General features: G+C 39.3%; 1 protein-coding gene and 1 pseudogene across 5 annotated transcripts in view; both read right to left on the bottom strand.

The window, feature by feature from the left end:
- Window positions 1-1,720: 1,720 nt before the first annotated feature.
- LOC112866882 (glutaredoxin-1 pseudogene) lies at window positions 1,721-2,499 on the bottom strand (annotated as a pseudogene).
- A 2,960-nt stretch (window positions 2,500-5,459) lies between these two features.
- Window positions 5,460-20,271, bottom strand: part of PTPRZ1 (protein tyrosine phosphatase receptor type Z1) — a 186,676-nt gene continuing 171,864 nt past the window's right edge. For all 5 annotated transcript variants that reach the window (XM_086691441.1, XM_086691458.1, XM_086691447.1 and 2 more), the window contains 7 exons: window positions 13,199-13,292; window positions 12,839-12,912; window positions 10,867-10,995; window positions 9,935-10,081; window positions 8,507-8,649; window positions 7,620-7,755; window positions 5,460-6,424 (listed from right to left, as the gene is read on the bottom strand). In XM_086691441.1, coding sequence (XP_086547567.1) covers window positions 6,284-6,424; window positions 7,620-7,755; window positions 8,507-8,649; window positions 9,935-10,081; window positions 10,867-10,995; window positions 12,839-12,912; window positions 13,199-13,292 — 864 coding nt within the window. In that variant the 3' untranslated portion in view covers window positions 5,460-6,283. The remainder of the gene's footprint in view (window positions 6,425-7,619; window positions 7,756-8,506; window positions 8,650-9,934; window positions 10,082-10,866; window positions 10,996-12,838; window positions 12,913-13,198; window positions 13,293-20,271) is intronic.

Consider the following 20,271-nt stretch of genomic DNA (forward strand, 5'->3'; position numbering starts at 1 on the left):
CGCAGTCTGGGCATGACTCAGGGGGAACAGCTGTCGCTGCTTCACACAGTGTCACTTGGGCTGTGTTGACTGGGATCTGGGGGATGCATTGCAATACAGCTTGTTCCCAGAGCTGGCAAGGTGGTTCTAGCTGTCAGCTGGAAGCTCAGCTAAGGCAGAGGGCCAGGGCCTGGTTTTCTTTCCACGTGGGTCTTTCCATGCGTGGGCTTCACAGCATGGTGGCCCTGTTCTCAGAGTGAACATCCCAAAATAGCTGTATTGCCTTTTATGACTTAGCCTCAGAAATCACATGGTGTCACTTTCGCCGTAGTCACGAATCCACCCAGATTCAAGGGGAGGGACCATAGATCCCACTGCTCAGTGGGATGAGTTTCAAAGAATCACATGTGCGATGGAAGATACTGTTGAGCTATTTTTGGAAAAGACCATCTGCCTTGGAAGGCACCCTAGAAGGAGAGTGGCATATGGGTGGACTCTGCGAATACAGTTATGACCCCAATTATCAGTCTCTCCTCATTGGCCTTCATTATTTTCTAACCACTTCATGTTTTGTTTAACTGGTTCTTTGAATCTCTTTACGCATCACCATGAGCTTAGAACTGGACATACTAGAATGACAAAAGGTGGAAGGTTTCTCATTTACTCTCTAAAAAGCCTCAGAAATGCAGGTGTAACTTCCTGCATCCATTAAAGCACTTACTTGAAATAAAGGTGTTATGAAAGAATTTTCTTTTTTTTAAAGAAATCTATTTTATGGTATTTATTTCTTTATTTGCTTGTTTGTTTACTTATTTATTTTTTCACTGTCATCTCTGAGCATTTATTAGAAAAGAAATTAACCATTCCCACTAGGGACTGCGGGAGGAAATTAACTTAATATTGGAGTTCTAGATCAAACTTAACAAGAAGGAACTCTTAAGTTTTCACGGAGTGGAAGGAAAAAAGGAGGGAGAGACAATCATTTAGGACGTTTCTCAAATTTGGCCCCTTTCACGGACATACTGTTGGGGAAGGGGTTTGCAAGTTTTCTGTGGTAATATTATAAATGTTGCATTTCACTTCTGTTCATAATCTAAACAAATCCTCTTCTTCAGGTTTGCCTGGATGACCATCTTAGACAGGGAAGGAGGAGCCCCATTATTGCAGCTGCTCTACTGAGACCTCTGATCCCTGTGGCACCAAGTGAAGAGCAATCGTGCTTAACTTTTCGTGTGGCATTTCCCAAGTTGGGTCCTTAAGACCCTTCACAGTACTGAACATGTCTTGTGAGATCTGTGAGTTGTCAAGATTAAGAACATGGATTCAGAGCAATGATTCCCAAGACAGGATAGGGTGGGATGGGGATAATGACTGGGGAGACACATAGAGCTTGAAAAAGCACACTCAAAATACCTATTGTTTTTGTAATGCAAAATCTATCAAGTCAAACTCAACGGAGAAACTTTCAGGCAATAGCAGAAACCAGTTATAGGGGCGCCTGGGTGGCGCAGTCGGTTAAGCGGCCGACTTCAGCCAGGTCACGATCTCGCGGTCCGTGAGTTCGAGCCCCGCGTCGGGCTCTGGGCTGGTGGCTCGGAGCCTGGAGCCTGTTTCCGATTCTGTGTCTCCCTCTCTCTCTGCCCCTCCCCCGTTCATGCTCTGTCTCTCTCTGTCCCAAAAAAATAAATAAACGTTAAAAAAAAAAAAAAAAATTAAAAAAAAAAAAAAAAAAAAAAGAAACCAGTTATAGATTCATCCTACGGGGTTTGGGATAATATTGGTTGAGAAACACTGGCTTAGAGGTAGAGGGGTCCTAGCATATGGAGAACAGTAAGAGACATGTGCCAAAGAGAAAAAATGTCTTTTGGGTCATTGGTTGAATCCTAAGCCATAACTTGTCATGGCCCTTTGGAACCCAAAGGGCCAATGGAGAAGAAATCCAAGATGTCTATCAACTTTCTCAGACCTATAGTTTGGGGCAAGTTAGTCCCCTTTCAATACTGAGTCAAAAGAAGGAAAAGCTGTTTTTGCCCAAAAATTCACCCCCCCCCTTTTTTTTTTTGGTGAGCACATTTCAGAATTTTAAGTAAACAGTTGCTGTGGCTGTTAGCCCCAGATCCATCCACCAGAAAGTGTGGTCCTCATTTGAAATGCCATCCAGCTTTCAAGGGGGATACCATCCTGGGTTCTGCCCTATAATTACTGTAGAGCTCCAATCTGTTCTAGCTGCTTCAACAGCTCCCCACTCTGATGCATTTCCATTAGGTCAGTGCATCCCTCTAAACAATCTTTACGGATAAAGATCTGAGGAACTGTTCTGGTTCCTGTGAGCTGTTGCAAATAACCTTGAATCTTGCTAGTGTCACTGGTGGCTATGATATCAACAAACTCCAAAACCTCTTGTTTGAAGGGCAATTGGCTGAGGAGCTCTTGGGTCCTCATGCAGTAGGGGCAGGAGGGCTTGGTGAACACAACCACCTTCCCAGGCTAGATTTTGCAGTTCACAAACTCTTCAACCATGCTGACAGCTGCCTCCTGGGGAGGAATCTTATTTTATTTTTCTTTAAAGATTTTGTTTTATTTTGAGAGAAAGAGAGAGAGAGAATCTCAACCGAACTCTATGCTTAATGTGTAGCCTGATGTGGGGCTTGATCTGATGACCCTGAGATCATGACCTGAGCTGAAATTGAGAATCGGATACTTAACCGAGCCACCCAGGTGCCCCTATGAGAGACTTTTCTAATTTAATATTCCTCACTAGGAGGGGTGCCTGGGTGACTCAGTCGGTTGAGTGTCCGACTTTGGCTCAGGTCATGATTTCAGCTCATGAGTTCGAGCCCTGTGTCGGGCTCTGTGCTGACAGCTCAGAGCCTGGAGCCTGCTTCAGATTCTGTGTCTCCTTCTCCCTTCCCCCCACTTATGCTCTGTCTCTGTCTCTGTCTCTCAAAGATAAATAAATGTTAAAAAAAATTAATATTCCTCACTAGGAGCCTTCACGCAATAGTTTCTAGTGCATGGCTTCATTAAACAAGTGAGCGCAAGGCAGACATTTCTTGCATCTGTTCATTTCTCTATGTGGATAATTCAGAACTGAGGCACCTCCTCTAGGGCTGAAGCAAGATCCTAAGAATGTGAGAGAGATGCTGAATGGCACATCCAGAGTTGAGGAGGAAAGCATTGCAAATTAGCATATTTGGAAAGTTTTTCAAAGGTCAGTCTCGTGGCCTGCTTAGAATGTGTCACCATGGATGGACTGAGCAGAATGTATTGTTGTGTCCGCGATGAGAAGTTTCAAATTCACACCCACAGCCTTTCTTACTCCCACTCCCTTTATCTTAAGTTTTAAAAATGATTACTCTAAAAAAAAAAAAAAAACAAACCTTGTGAATTCTAATTTAATTCCAAGGATGTTTAGATTCTTAGAAGTGGTATAATACATGTCATTTATATGCTTTAATATTTAATACCACCTGCTCTAACATACCAATATTGTACTAGTGATGAGGGGCCCTCTGATGTATGAGAATATTTTGCAATCAGCGAGTGAATGCTATTCATTTGGGGTTTATACTAATAAAAACAAATGTGCTTTATTTTGACAAATATGTAGATTTTCCAATTTTCCTTAAAAAGTTCATTTTAATCCAATACATGATCAGCACTTCTGATTCTATGTGCTGTTTGCAAGTGGGATTCAATTCTAATAGAATATGTAAAATTATATCTGCTTATAAAGAGATCTTATTTTCCAAGTTCTCTAAGTCATTTTAGACGCTAACGAATTAGGGAGTTTCAGATCAGAAATACAAAAATTAAGATTTCTTTGCCATAATAATGAGTAGAATATGTATGTATGAAATGTTTGTATTAAATATGTGTGAAGAAGGAGCTGTTATAAGTTTTCAGGGAGTATCACACTACAACTATGACGGACCTTATAGTTTTGGTATATTTATTGGAATTTGTCTATGAAATGTTGAATTACCACACATATTGCTTCATAAGTACTTGCCTTTGGAAGAGATTCTGCAAGGCACCTCACTGGTAAATAACCATGAAGGCCAGGAAAAAAAAATCCATATCCCCCCCAAACGGGTGTTTGTTCTTGGGACAAAGGCCAAGGGAAAACCAGACAAAATTATTAAGGTGACACGTATACTCTTGGTTCGGAGCAATTTACGGTGAAACATTGTGGGTTATGAGGGAAAGAACATAAAACACAGGACTAGGAGATAAGGTTAGAGAAGCAACCAAGGAATCAAAGTTAGCCTTGTGGCTTTCCTCCCAGGGAGGGTGAGAAAGCAGCACAGTAAATTTTGTTGTGCCTGGTAAAGCAGTGCTTACCAACATTTTGGGATTTGTGACACTCTATCATCTGTTGACCTTTTTCCTATTTCACATTCCCTCATGAGTGTTGCCTTAAGCGGAAAGCTAATTTTGGTTCTATTTTAAGGGTTTGGCAAACTAAGGAAACTGGAGGCTCCCTGAATTGTTGCGACAGAGCAATGGTTCTCAAGCTCTAGCCTGGATTAGATTGTAGAGCTTCATCTCAGAGTTGCTGATACGGTAGGTCTGGGATGGGATTCAAGGGTTGGCATTTCTAACAAGTTCCCGGGTTTTGCTGACACTGCTGGTCTGGGAACCATATTCTGAGAGCCCTGGTTTAAATGAAACTTTTCCTGGCCTCCCGCTTGGGATCTTGATGTGGGCATTCTTGGGGATTAGAGCCCTCTTCATCAGGCAGTGCTACAAAACACTCCTGGCTGAGGCAGGGGACGGCCCATCACCCAGGCTGATGCTGTTTTCCTGCACTGCAGCTCCACACAGCTCTTGGATCCTGACAATGTGCCTTGACATAGGACCCGGGGTTTAAGAGCTCCTGAGCTTTGTCTATCAATCCACCTGGCTTCCAAACCAGTCCCCGACTGGCAAATCTGCCTGCTTCTAAGTCCCAGATTGATTCTTTTTAAATTTAATTTTTAATGTTTATTTATTTTTGAGAGAGAGAGAGAGAGAGAGAGAGACAGCGTGCAAGTGGGAGAGGGGCCTCTGGAGGGAGACACAGAATTTGAAGCAGGCTCCAGGCTCCAAGCTGTCAGCACGAGCCCGACGCGGGGCTCGAACTCACAAACCGCGAGATCAAGACCTGAGCCGAAGTCAGATGCTTAACCGACCGAGCCACCGAGGTGCCCCAGTCCCAGCTTGTTTCTAAGTCAAAGTCCCCCCACGTTTCTTGGTACACGGTAGTTAGGTCCAGGAAGTCAGTAACAGTAGTTGGGCAGTATAAGTACTGTTGCTATGTTCTCAAAACTTTAAATTCTGTGAGTTCCCTATGTGTCTCGATGCACAGATTGGGACTCACAGCTCTATATGCTGCTCCATCCCATCAACCTTTCTTCACTTCCATCATCATTGTGGACCCGTGCCCACAAGTTTCTGCTACACGTGCCCCGGCACAGCACTCCCCAAACAAATGCACATTGATAGCAATATTTATATTTATTTTTGCAATGCCTTGGATAAAAACCAATGAAACGATGTTGGGTAAGGTGTTATTCTCATAAAAACATCTTTCAAAACAAACGTATTTCTATTTTCCATAAAAGTTAAAGTTACATGCTAAAACAGAGTTAATTACTGAGATGACATGGAAGAATATCAGAAGACTCGTAGGGTAAGACCAGATAATGAATTACATCATTAAACTAAACCATTACACAGAACTAGAAAACTGACTCAGTAGTAAAATATAAAAATCTACAATTATAAATATAAATTTGGTCCATGGAGACACTAGAGCAGTATTTACAGTAAGTACCAGATTATTTCTACTTTAGGTGAATACTGCAGTTGTGAAACATTGAATATCATAGGGAATGGAGTGTTTTATTTACAATCTACTATATTAAAAGTTATATTTCTAGCAAACCTGATGATTGCTACAAATATGGCTAAAAATTTGACACTAAGAACAAACATGTTTTCTGTAGTTGGGAATTCCTAATATCTATAAATTCAAATTTCCTGTTAAAATACGAAAAAAAAAAAACCCACAATTCCATTCTTAGAAATACTGTAAAATCCAATCATTTTAGTTTAGACACAATAAGTGAATTACAAGAAGTTTTGCAAAAAGGCACACGTTGTTAATGATGTAAATTTGGCAGCAGGATCCTATGTCGTGAAAATTACTGTCAGGTGATGGAAAGTGAACAGATAACAGAAGAACTGAAGTGATTTTCCTGTCTAGCTTCAGGAAGAGGCAAAAAATGCTCAATACGGATTCCCCTCGCCCCTTTCTGCGCTACACTAACGACTCCAAGCTCTCGGCTATATTTCCATCGGGCAATGCCGCGCCATTACTGTCCAGAGAGGTGGATGGATTCTCTTCCTGCCTCGTGCTCACAAGACTGAGGACAGCTTTGTAGAGAAACTGATACTGCTCCTGGAGAATAGAGAAGGGGAGATTGTAAACAGGAAGCTTCGTGAAGATGCACGTTTGTAAAACGAAGGGAAATTTTCAGTCACGCGTTGACACTGTTCGCGGAAGGGCATTGTGTTAAAGGGTCTGTTAAACTCAACGGAGGTACACAATCTATATTCATATCTCTTTCTGAAGAAATTTAAAGTAGCTTTTCAAGTAGCTAACATTCAATTGACCTAGGTCAATTTCAATTGACCTAGAAAATTGGCCAACATACTTTTGCCAGTGGTAAGCACTCCATTCTTTTTTTTTTTTTTTAATTTTTTAGGTTTATTTATTTATTTGGGGGGAGAGAGAGAGAGAGAGGGAGAGAGAAACAGAGACAGAGACAGAGAGAGCAAGTGGGGGAGGGGCAGAGAGAGAGGGAGAGAGAGAGCTCCAAGTAGGCTCCGCACTGTCAGCAGAGTCTGATGTGGGGCTCGAACTCACAAACTGTATGTTCGTGACCTGAGCCAAAATCAAGAGTTGGACGCTTAGCCAACTGAGCCACCTAGGTGCCCCAGCACTCCATTCTTGTTTATCTATGTCATGGAATCAGAAAATGATGTGACAGGTTACTGTTACCGATTTATCAACTTGTATGTAATCCTTTGGTACAAGGCACCTGTAAGCCACTCATTCTCCTTTTTCCACTTGTCATGAAATCCACTGGGTCTCTCTCTCTATGGAGAGGTCCCAGAAAGGACTGCACTGTCAGCTCGGGCTCACGCAGAATCCTTTTTACAAGACCCACTGTTTACTAAGTAGTCTTTACACTCTAGCAGCCTGACTGGCCCCACACCTTGCTTTCAGCAAAGGTGAGCATGGGCCCTGCTACAGTCTCAGAGTAGAGACACGGAAAAATAGAGAGTTCTCAGATTAGTTGGTGCTTTTGAGGGTATTTTTCAGAATTACAATAAATCTTGCAAAAAGACACAGGTGAAATTTAAATTTTATACATTTAATTTTCCAGAAGATAAACTTTGAATGTTTATTGTTTATTATTCCAGTTCTATGGATTGTGGACTAAGTAACTCGTAATCCAGCTTGAACACCACATGGAGATGTTATCAGTCAAGGTGGCCTCTTTTGATACATGATAAAATGATTTTGGCAGCCTCTGGGAAGTAAGCAGTACTCTAATGGTGAAGGTTTAGTTCACTGTTCTATTACTTACAATGTCAGCAAAGACTCCTGGCCTCATCAAATTGATCATCTTGGCTACCTGGTAAACATCCATGGAGTTTTCCTTTTCTAGTTGGTGCATAAGGGTTGTCAGAGCACAGAAAGTTCCTGCGGTCACTCCTCCATGCCTTGAAGCAAAGGGACAAAGACTCCATTCAGATGCATCGAACGTTCACATTTGGAACTCACAAAGTACATGGCCTTAACAACTTCGTAGTGGGAACACGGAAATTTTTAACAAAATGTCTCTCTTTATCGTGCAGAGAACTACAGTTTAATTTGAAACATTAGCAAGTATTTATGATATTAGTAATGGGATACTTTATAGAAATTTAATGTTTGCTTATTCATTTGTTATTTTTACACTCTGGAAGGGGCTGGCAATCAATCAAAATGGTCTGACAAGTTATCACATATATGTATCATATACAACATATATATAACATATTATTCCAACATATTTTATTTGTTCATAACAGGAGCCTTTAGAGATTTATTGTATAGGTTCCTATTTCTGATTAATAAAGACTGTATCGATTTTCATCCTATCTAGGGTGTCAATAACTAAGAAATGTCTCTCTGGTGAGCACCTGTAAAAATTCAAGTGCCAAAACACTGACTCATCATACAAAGTGTTCTTAGCACACAATGCAAGAGCAAATTCTTGTGATCACATACCTATTTTTTGCCTTCAACATGAGCTCTAAGAGAAGCAAAAAAATCTAATTCTGTGTTAACCTTGGTTATAGGAAGCAGATCATCTACCCTGGCTGAGTCGCTACAATTGGTCCAAAGCATTAGGTTAGTACAAAGACAAAAGAAACATATGCCCACCCGGAGAATGCTCAGGCACGAAACCGTTTAAAGAGAGGAACTTACTCATCATGAACAATCACAGGTCCATCCCTGTTGGCAGCTTCCTCTTTGATAACACTTATAAGTTCAAACGTTTTACTAATAGGGCTGTCTGGATTTGGCCATTTGGGGCACTGAAAATGCCTCACTTCAAGTACATAATCATCCTATACGAAGAGAAAAACCAGTATTTTAAAAAGAGTCCCATTGGTGACAGTTCATTATGAGTGGAATAACTGGGGGAACCAGGAATACAGGAAGGTGATAAAACCCAGTCACATGCACTATAGCCCATCCTCCATCTCAGAGGGAAGAAATTGCTGTGATGCCTCATTTCTCACTGTAGATATAATCTCTTTTTCATTCTAAAAATGTCTTAGTCGTAGGTTTATTATGGTATTCAAACTTCGAAACCATGTACCAAGGATGTGTCTGTGCCAGTAAACTTAATACAAAAAGAAATCTTCAGTGCTAAAATTTGTTTTAAAATAACATAGACTTCTTCAAATCCCAGTATTACTTGGGAATAACTGAGTGGAATTACATGACCCGGTGGGGAAATGCTGGCAAGCAGGGCTGGGCGGGTGGAGACGTAGGTTCCGCTCCAGCCCCACTCTTGGTTCTTATGCAAGTGGCCGACTGGGCTGTGTGACTTTACATCCCTAAACCTCCAGCTTCCCAAAGTGTAGTCAATAAAATGCTACATTTAAAAATAAGCAGCAGAACCTGAAATTTACATGGTTCACCTGTTCCAGAATTAGACTACAGTGAAGTGCAACATTGAGACCATCGAAAATATGGTTTAACCTTTTTCTGATCGGGAAGGTACTCTGTCTCTCACGTGCCTTGCTCATTATTAGTATCTTTTAGCATTTTACCGTAGTTGTACAGTAAATTCTGTACTGTAATTACATAAATAATTCTTGGCAGAGAATTCAGATTGATACCTTATAGATAACCAAGAATTAGTAAAACAATCCTACTTCATTGTACTGCACAATTTTCAAAGCACTTCTTCACTTGTAACACTTCATCTCTTGGTAGACAGCGGTAAGCTCATTTTGGTAGAGAATATTTTTCCTATTTTACTTAGAAGAATTCAAGGTAAAAACTTACCTTAAAACAGGAGAATTTGGATTCATGAAATTATTTTTTTTACTGAATTTATTTTCAATTTAAGGTCTATCAGAACTACTCTGGAGTGAAGAGAGAAATCTTTGATTCTCTGAGTGTGGACGGTGTAGTTTAGTGGCGATTGGTGTTTAATGATTCTATAGGATTTTAAAAATGAAAGTGACAAGTAAGGTAAAATTGATTATTTGGGCAATCTGTCCTAATTTGTAAGAAATTAGGTTCCTTTGTTTTATTTCTAGGGAAGATCCTTAAACCAGCATATATTTAACAAAGCATGTACTTAAGATGAAAAGTTTGTCATTTCAATTATGTCCATACCTGTGTAGCTTCTAGAATAAAATCCTGAATTATAAGTTTTTCTTCATTAGACAGACATTTGTGTTCTTCAGCCATAAGAGTGACCTTAAAACTCTCACAGTTTATAGGCTCATCTTTATTCGGCCAGTAAACAAATTCATCTTCTGCCTGGAGGATTAAATACCAAGGAAGAGTCTAGATTTTAATCAAATGTTTACTAAGTCAGACTGTGAAATGAAGTTAACTGGTTGACATAGAAAATTCAACTCAAAGTTTTCTTTGAATCTCAAAATTTACTCTTAAAATGTTGAGCCTTAAACAAGTTTGGTGTGCAGAATAAAGTATCACACTTAAGAAACCAAACTATTGCTTTGTTGTTTTGCTCTTAGCTCATCAGTAACAATGGTAAGTTGTTGCTTCTATAAATGATAACTGAGTAGAAAAGATTCAAGTGATTTTAAGAGCTCAGCAATTTCCCGTGTCATTTGGAATGGCCAGTCTACCTTTACAGATAAGAAATAAATCTCCAAGTTACATATATGTGCAAAATCTAAATAAAATAGGCCTTTATTTTGGGTTTTATATAGATCTCCTTAAACTGAAGGACTCTCCAAATATCCTAACAAGTTTTATTTTTAAAAATGTAAATAGAAGCATAGGGACTGACTTCATTCATGATTGCAGTTCTAATTTTTCATAAGCAGTATCACAGAATACTTAAATTTAAATGAATTTTAACTTATTTTTATTTAAAACTGTCGTTCAGCAATCTCAGACCTGGGAGGTAGCATCACCAAACCAGGCCCAATAGTAGACAATAGCAGACCAGTAGCCAACGAGTGATATTAGTTTATTAGTTGAAAAAAAATTGTTTGCTTGGACTTCCGGCTGACATGACTTGCTATTTCCCCTGTAAGGCAAGTACCAAAAGTGACGTGATGGGGGAGACTTACCATGTTTTGACCATCAGGAAGCATAACTACCAGCTGGGCATTATGGTCCCATATCATCCGCCAGAAATCCTTGATGGTATGAAGAAGAGGATGCTGGGTGATGATGAATTCATTGCTCTGATAGTAACCCTACAAAAGCAAACAGAAGATACAAAGAGCCCTGGCATATGACTTTAAACGCTCCAAGTACATTTATAAGTTAATGGGCCTTAAGTCAAGGCAGTCTTTTTGCTTTTAGATTGCATCTGTAAATCACAAGGTGATTATTTTAGTTGCTGTTTAGAGGGCACTTTCCATACACCAGGCACGGGAGTAGCATTTTCTTTCTTTTTTAAAAAATTTATTTATTTATTTATTTATTTATTTATTTATTTATTTATTTATTTATTTATGAGAGAGAGAGAGAGAGAGAGAGAGAGAGAGAGAGAGTGTGAGTGAGGGAGAGAGAGTGCGGAGGCTGGAGTGGGGTTCGAGCTCACCTGAAGTGGGGCTAGAGCTCACAAACTGTGAGATCATGACCCAAGCTGAAGTTGGATGCTTAACCAATTGAGCCACCCAGGTGCCCCAGGAGTAGCCTCTTCTTCCCCTTAAGTCTCTCATGTCTCATGGAAGTACTATGCGATAGGAACTGTGATCCCCATTTTGTAGGTGGTTAAACTAAGGCTTAAGAAATTAAGTGTTGTGGGGCACCTGGGTGGCTCAGTTGGTTAAGTGTCTGACTCTTGATTTAGGCTCAGGTCATGATCTCACAGTCTGTGGGATCGAGCCCCCTTTTGGGCACTGTGCTGGCAGTGCAGAGACTGCTTGGGATTCTCTTTCTCCCTCATTCTCTACCCCTCCCCCTCTCATTCTCTCTCTTTCTCTCTCATTCTCTCTCTCTCTCTCTCTCAAAATAAATAAATAAACTTTAAAAAAACATAAAAATCCAAAAAGTGTTGTGCCCAAGTCTACACAGCTATCATCTCTATGAACAGACTTCCCAAAATGGCATGTGGACCATGTCTCCTACACTGGATAGAATGGACATTCGGAGGAGATTTTATATTTCTCACTTTCTGTAAGTCCCAATGGCAAAGTGTTAAATTCGCACCCACTGACAACAGAACACCCTTGGTGTCCAGACACCCTGGCTTCCTCTATCAGGGAGGAATCAGAGAGGCACCTTGCAGATTTTGCTGCAGAAACCCAGAAGCTGCGTCCTCTGGATTGGTCACGATTTCCATGGTGTTGCTTATTAAAATCATGGCTCGTTTATCCTCCTCTGCTCTGGGGTCTCTCAGATCCTGTTCCTACTCCCCACAGGCTCATGGGAAGTGCAGCATGTATTTAGATGCTACCACAACACATCTCCCTGTTTCCTGCATGGATATCTTGCAATATTTTCTTTGCTGGATAAATGAAACAGTGATTTTGGCATGGGAATTACCACCTTTTCATGTGAAGCCAAGCTCTATGATTGATAGACCTGAAATGGAAACGAGGGCCATGCAATGGCTACCCAGAAACACTCTCCCCTTTCTCACAGAAGATCTAAACACAGAAGGAGAAGATTATGTCTCTAAATGAGCCCAGTCCACAGGGTGAACACTGTGTTGCAAACCTGGAGTAGTAAAGTCAGTGAGATGGGCTTTCCAGAATCTGGAATGTCCTGGGTCTGTTCAGGGTAAATGCAATGGAGCCTCTTAGTTGGCCCAGTGTATATTGTGTATCTTCTCATAAGTCCTGAATGGTAAGTTTGGTTCCTGCATTTATTTACTAATTTGTCTTGCTTGAGGGATCTCCAGTCCCAGCACACATCAAAACATCAAGGGATGCTGTTATTCTCTTTGCTGCTTGGGGGTTGTGGTCTGCAGTCATTCGATTAGATCTACCCACCAGCGGTGCCACAGCCACTGCTTCAGGAAGCCCGTTTTGGTTTTGGTTCTGGAAGCACAAACTGGTAGGTAGTTTCTCCAGTGACTTCTCGACTTACCATGATATAGGAGGCATTGATGTAGTCTGTGCCTTCCCCACTCAGAGATGAAATGCCAACCCTTGATCTCTCCACTGGAACACAAAACACTCATCATGAACCACCATGCTCACAGCTCTATACCCTTCCCTCCACCCCCACATTGGAAAACACAGCTGCATGTCCCAAGTTGAGTGACTTTGATCTGTAAGCTAGTTTTTCTATGTATTTCGCATTTTTTAGATGGACTTCAGGATTTAAGAGTCCTTTTTAACAAGTAAATTATCAGGCATAATTAGAAAAATACTGAGTGAATTCATTCATTCCAAGATGTACAAATATTGTCATTTTTTTTTTTTTTTATGATTCAACATAACCTACCAGGGATGATGGAAGATGTTCTGTTCTTTTCCCTGTTACAGTGCTTTAGGGCTGTAGAATAGTCACTCTGTTGTATATTCGATTGACTCAGGAGCTGAGAAAGGGAGTCAAAGAAAAATATAGATGATTTCATTTAAGTCATCCAAGTACTCAAACATACACACACACACACACACACACACACACACACACACACACACACGACCCAACCAAGAAATCAAGATAAGATACTGAATATACATATATCTGACTTGTTTTCCAAAAATTCCTTGACCTAAATCCCTGGCACATCTGTGTTCTACACCAGGGAAGCTCGATGAAGCAGAGAATGCCCTTTAGTTTGACATTCAGCACCGGGAGGATCTTCCCTAGGGTTTCCCTCATAAGCATACACTATGTCCTCCACTTACATTTCACGGTGCAGTTGGAGTAAATTGCATGATATGTGTATGTGTGTGTGTACATGTTTATGTATATGGTTGGATTTCATTCATTTTTTTAGTACTGCATTACATGAATAATCTATTTGTTATTTATCTATTCCCCCAACTAGTGAATGTTAGGATTATTTCTAATATTTTGCTTTTCTAAACTTTGTAGCAATGACTCTCTCTTGCATATTACTTAATACATACACATGGAATTAGGAGTCATCAGCATTATTTTTTGACAGTCTGATAGAAGTGATAAACCATGCTTTTGATTTGCATTTCCTTGATTACTGTGTGATTGTGAATTTTAGCATTAATTAGCCATTTAAATTTCTTTTTTTGATGATTGCCCTTTTATATTTATACTTCACTGTCATTTATTAATTTTTAGGGGGCTTGATGTCTTGAATTTAAGTCTATAATCTGTTTAAAAATATGCTAATGTCTTTGTTGTCTTTAATCACACGGACATTTATAGCCAATTAATTAATTTTTTCTTTAAGATTTCTGCCAATTATGTTTTTAAGAAGTCCTTTTCTACACTGATGCCTTCAAAATATACATTGCTAACATTTTCTTGTAATAGTTATAGAACCTTGCTTTCACCTTTAAGTACCTAATCCATCTTGAATAATTTTAGTGTTTAAGGTGTGTTAAGAACCCAGTTTTACTTGTTTCCACATGGAAATTGTCCCAATATCACTTATTGGTTAGTCTGTCCTCCCCTCACTGATTTGTCATATCTATCATATAACCATTTCCACAAAGACATGGTTCCTCCAGCTGATTTGTCTGTTTTTCAGCGTTAATTATCATAGCTGTATAAGTCTTCTATATACTGTCCAACACATTTCTATTTTGTTCTTTATTTTTAGTAGTGCCTTGGATGTCTTTGTTCTTTACTTCTCCAAATGTTAATTTTAAGTTCAGTTCTTAATTTACCATGAAAATCCTGCTGGGAATTTGGTACCACACTGATTTTTATACTTAATTTTGGAGAATCGACATCTTCAGAATATTTCCATTCATGAAAATTGTATCTATATTTTTTGGGTCTAATTCTAGGCTCTTCAATTCAGTTTTATACTTTTTTCTCTATGCATTCATTGTACCTTTTGTTAAGTTTATTTTTGAGACCCTGGAGTTTTTGTTTCTGTTTATTGTTGAACTCCCTTTTTCTTCTAATATCTCTTCTAACAACTCACAGCTAATGAGTTACGACGCTATTGATTTTTATATATACTTGTTGAACTGTAATGAGAGTTGAGTTCTAATAAGAGATATCTTATTTTGTTTCTCTTGATTTTCTATATAGACGAGTGTATCATCTACAGATTCTTTTCTATTTCTAAACATTTTTTTTTGTTTGACTCGATTTCCAGTACAGTGTTGACTAACAGTGTCAACAGTTGGCATTTCTTGTTTTTTCTTAAACCTGCTATGAAAATTTCCAAGTTAAAATTTTGTATATGACATTTATAATGTAGCCTAAGATGAAGAAAGCTTCCCTCTAGTTTTAATTTACTGATAGTTTTTGTTATGAATACTGAATTTTATTTACTGCCTTTTCTACATCTTTTGAGAGGGCCATACAATTCTCGTAACTATATCTGTTCATATTTTCTACTGTTAAATCATCACTAGAACAAACGCTATGAATCCTAATTGGTCACAATATTGTTTTAAAAACCACGCCGCTGGATTTGAGTTGCTGCTATTTTAAACAGGATTTCAGTGTTTAAGTTCATAAGTGAAACTGGTCTGTATATTTCTTTACTTGTACTCTCCTTATACAGTTTTGGTAGCAAAGTTACACTTGCTAAAACAGTAAAATAGTTGGGTTTGCTTTCTACCTAGATATTTTACCACAGAGTTTGGAATTTTCTGTTCCTTAGAAGTTTGGTAATTCTTCCAGTTCTGATTTTATTTTGGAGGTGAGATTTCTGGCAACTGATACAATTTATTTAATGGTTCTTGGTCTAGTTGGATTTTGCATTTCTCTGTGAGTGTATTTTGCTTACTTTTTCTTAAAAAATATTTCTTTCGGGGCGTCTGGGTGGCTTAGTCATTTAGCATCCAACTCTTGATTTTGGCTCAGGTCATGGTCTCATGGTTCTTAAGTCTGAGCCCTGTGTCAGGCTCTGTGCTAACTGCATGGAACTTGCTCTGTCTCCCTCTCTCTCTGCCCCTCCCCTGCTTATGTGCTCTCTCTCTCTCTCAAAAATTAATAAATATTTAAAAATATTTTCTCTCATGTAGGATTTCAAATGTACTGTCACAAATATGCTCACAGTATGCTTCTTAAGTTTAGAAAAACAGTTCTAAAATATTTATAAATATATCCCTATTTTTCACCTTAATATTTATTAGTGCAAAGCCTCTCCTTTTCTTACTAATCTGGCCACAGGTTTATTTGTCTTATTAGTCTTTGATAGAACCTGCATTTGGTTTTGTTTCATCTGTTTCTATTTAATCACTTTAACCATCTATTTAAGAAAGCTTTAACTTTCTGAAAATATTTCTGTCTCCCTCTTTGGGTGTACCATGCTTTTCTTCTAATTTTAACATGATATGCCTATTTCATTTGTTTTTATTTTTATTTATTCTCAAATGAATATATTTAAGATTATAAATTTCTTTCTAGATACAACTTCAGTTGTTTCCTACAAGCTGTGCTATGGAGTCCTTCTGTTGACCTTTAATTCTAAAGATTTTATAATTTCCTCTTTCATATTATTATCAATTATGTAAAAGAGAATTTTTATTGTTCAAATATTGGGATATTTTTAGGGCCAAGTTTTCATTTCAACTTCCAATTTTCATGTATTAGATTCTGAGAATATGGTTAGTACTGTATAGATTCTTTGAAATTAACTCTTCCCCCTCCATTAGATATTTAATGTCTTTATCCTAGAATGTGTGTACAAACACACACACACACACACACACCCTGTGCCCATGCACACACACCCCATGCCCACGCACGCATGCACACACACACACACACCCCGTGCCCACGCGCACACACCCCATGCCCACGCACGCGCGCGCGCACACACACACACACACACACACACCACACACTCACCTCCTGTGTCACAGAGGGAATAGAAGCCAGAGTATCCCTTCAGTCTGCAGCCTTGGAGCCCACACACTTACTGCTATACACACCCACTTAGGTGTCCCTGCGTTTGGCCCCTAATTCCTCTTTGCCTCTTCTCAGGATTTCCTCTCCCTCTAAAAGTCTGTTCTCTCCTCCCTCTCCCCACCACTCCCACCATACATCTCTTTTCATTAGTGTCTTTTAAATAAACTATTTTTTAAGTGTTTATTTTTGAAAGAGAGAGAGAGAGAGAGAGAAAGAGAGAGGGAGAGAGGGAGAACATGTACAAGTGGGAGAGGGACAGAAAGAGAGGGAGAGAGAATCCCAAACAGGCTCCTCGCTGTCAGTGCAGAGCCTGATGCTGGGCTCACACTCACTGGGAGATAGTGACCTGCGCCGAAATCAAGAGTCGGACGCCCAACCGACTGAGCCATCCAGGAGCCCATATTTATTTTTTTAAGTCAACTCTATTCCCAATATGGGGCTCAAACTCACAACCCAAGATCAAGAGTCACATGCTCTACCAACAGAGCCAGCCAGGCACCTCACTTTTCATTAGTTTTTAAACAAACTCAGATGCCTCTCATTAAAACATAAAAAACAAAACAAAACAAAAAAATTTACCAAAAAAAATTCTTACTTTCTAACTTCAAGTTTCCTTCTAGCTATCATTATCATTCTCTTCAGAGTCAAAAATCTTTAGAGTTATCTAAATATGGTCTTTAATTCCTCACACACAATGTCTCCTTACCTTCCTAGAGTCTGGCTTCAGTGCTATCCTTCCCTGAAGTAGCTTTTATGGCTCAGTCCAATGGCATGCTCTGTCCTCATCACAACTGATTTGTCAATGGCATTTGCTGACCTTTGTCCATTTCCTCCTCAAAATGTTATTTCCTTCAGAGTCTATTATATCCCCACTGTGACCAATTTTTTCCTACACTCCAATGCCTACTTCTTCCCTTTCTTTTGCGGGCTGTCCATTCATTGGTTAGTTATAATTTTTCTTAAAAACCCCTTCCCAAGCTTTCTTGGCTGTCTTGTCCAATTCTAAGGCTTCACGTAACCATCTCTATGCTGATTGTTCCCAAATCCTTTCTCCAAGCTGGACCTCTCCTTTGTGCTTCCCACTGAGTTATTCAACTGCCTACTATGCCTGTTTATACTACACCTCCTGAGTTCCTAAAATTAGGTTGGCTCCGAACAAATCTCACCATCCCTTCCCCACCACACCCAACAAACATGCGCTTTTCAGTCTCAGTGAACAATATCTCATCCTCCGTGCTCAAGTGAGAATGCGGGTAGTTAATGCTTGTCTTTTTCTCTCCTCACTGCAATGTCCAATAAATCACCGAGTCCTCTATGCAACCCTTCACTATATCCTGTGCAATTCTTCCCTGAAGAGTTGCATCCTACAGCACCCGTTTCACCTGTGTGATGGCACTTTCCCCCTGTTTTGTAACTGTTTTCTTGCCTGTATATCTCACTAGATCAAGAGCAGGAGCAAGTGTCACAAGGGCAGGACCTGGGTGTGATTTTTTGAAAAAATTCATGTTTGTATCCTAGTATCAAACACAAAAGGCCTGGTATGTGGCAGGTGCTTGATAAATATTTGTTTTCTTTTTAAAATGAGGTATGACTGACATACAACATTATATTAATTTCAGGTATATGTCTCAATGATTTGATACCTGTATACATTGCAAAATAATCACCACAGTAAGTGGAGGTAACATCCCTCACCATACATAGTTATGAATTTTTTTTCTAATGACAAGAACTTTTAAGGTCTACTCTCCTAGCAACTTTCAAATATGCAGTACAGTATTATTAACTATAGTCACCATGCTGTAGATTATATCTCTATGCCTTATTTATTTTATAACTGGAAGTTAGTACATTTTGATCTTCTTCACCCATTTTGCCCACCCCCTACCCTCTGCCTCTGGCAACCATCAATCTATTCTCTGTATCTGTGACTTTTTTTTTATTTCTTCATGTAAGTGATACCATATGGTATTTGTCTTTCTTTGTCTGACTTATTTCACTGAGTTATTTCTGACTTATTTCACTTGCCATAATGCCCTTAAGGTCTATCCATGTTGTTGCAAATGGCAAGATTTGCCATTCTGTTTTATGGATGAACAATATTCCATTGAATATATATACTACATTTTCCCATCTATTCATCCATCAATGGACACTTAACTTGTTTCCATATCTTAGCTACTGTAAATAATGCTGCAATGAACCTAAGAGTGCAGATATCTTTTTCAGTTAGTGTTTTCCTTTTCTGCAGATAGTCACAAATAAATGCCATATAATTTATCTCAAGGAATTGTTTCTACAGATAAACTTGAATGACTAATGTCTTATAGAACAGTGCACACACACACACACACACACACATAAACACACATACTTTTTTATCTCCCCGGTAGTGTGTTAACAGGAAACAGAATCAAACGTCTCCCCATTAAATAAGATTCTGGCCTCATAATTGATATTTCTATTTTGATCCTGGGTTATCCAGTGTAAGCCATATCAATTCTTTCATGCAGTTGTGTAGGGGTAAGTCATACTTCAATGAAAATTATGTTGAAAATGGGTAATACTTACATATTTTTTAATTTAGAATAAAGCTATCCTAACAACTTAATGCTGATGTTTTATACTCCTTTATTATTCATTTGTAGAAGGCAAATTGCATACTTTTTCTTTCTCTAACGTGTTCTGTTTTCGCTCAGATGAGCTTTGCTGCATAAAAACACTTATGTCTTCCTGATGGCAGGTTCAAAGCACAGCATTCACCCCAATCTTTCTCTTCTCCAAAAGTACAAATGGTGCTGACTGAGACAACAGAAAATCAGAAGGAAGTCCTAGCGACTAACATCTTTTAAACTGTAGTGTGGGGGAGAAGAGGAAAAACAACACTCTGCAATCTCAAGATTTGTCAACTCCACTAGGTTTTTCCAGGGTCTCAAATTCTTCCTAGATATTCCTCCTTCAGAAATTGGCCCTGTTTCTCTAGGAATCCTGGGAAGTAAGAGGTTAGTATAGGAATAAGGTGGAGCAAATAACCAGCCTCCATCCTGTGGGAAAGTCAAAACTGTGCAAATCCCCCTTAAACAGCTAGAAGGTCCAGTAACAACTGTTTTCTGAATTCTTTGCTGGCTGATTTCTGGAAGTCAGAGAACTAGGATTGTAGAAGGTATGATATTGAACAAAACATACTCCCTGCTCTAGCTCACTGCTTCATGACAAGGTGGGTGGGAGGAACTGGGGTTGAAGAGCTATTGTTCTGGTGTGGCCTCTTCTCTAGTCCAGGGGCTTCAAGTGAGACAGATTTTTCCAAAGAATAGCACGAACAGCCTGAGCCGGAGCACTCCTTGTTAAGTGGTCTGGTTCTTTCAAAAGAAAAAGAGCACTTACGAAGTTTGTATGATGAGGTCTGCCTGTCCCTTCTGTTATGCTCTGTGCCCTCCTTCTTGGACCAAGTTTACACTTGTAAACGTTAATCTAGAGTTCCTGAGAACTTTTCT

Source organism: Puma concolor, chromosome A2 (genome assembly GCF_028749965.1).
Source record: "Puma concolor isolate L17-30 chromosome A2, mPumCon1.1.hap2, whole genome shotgun sequence".
Classification (NCBI taxonomy): Eukaryota; Metazoa; Chordata; class Mammalia; order Carnivora; family Felidae; genus Puma; species Puma concolor.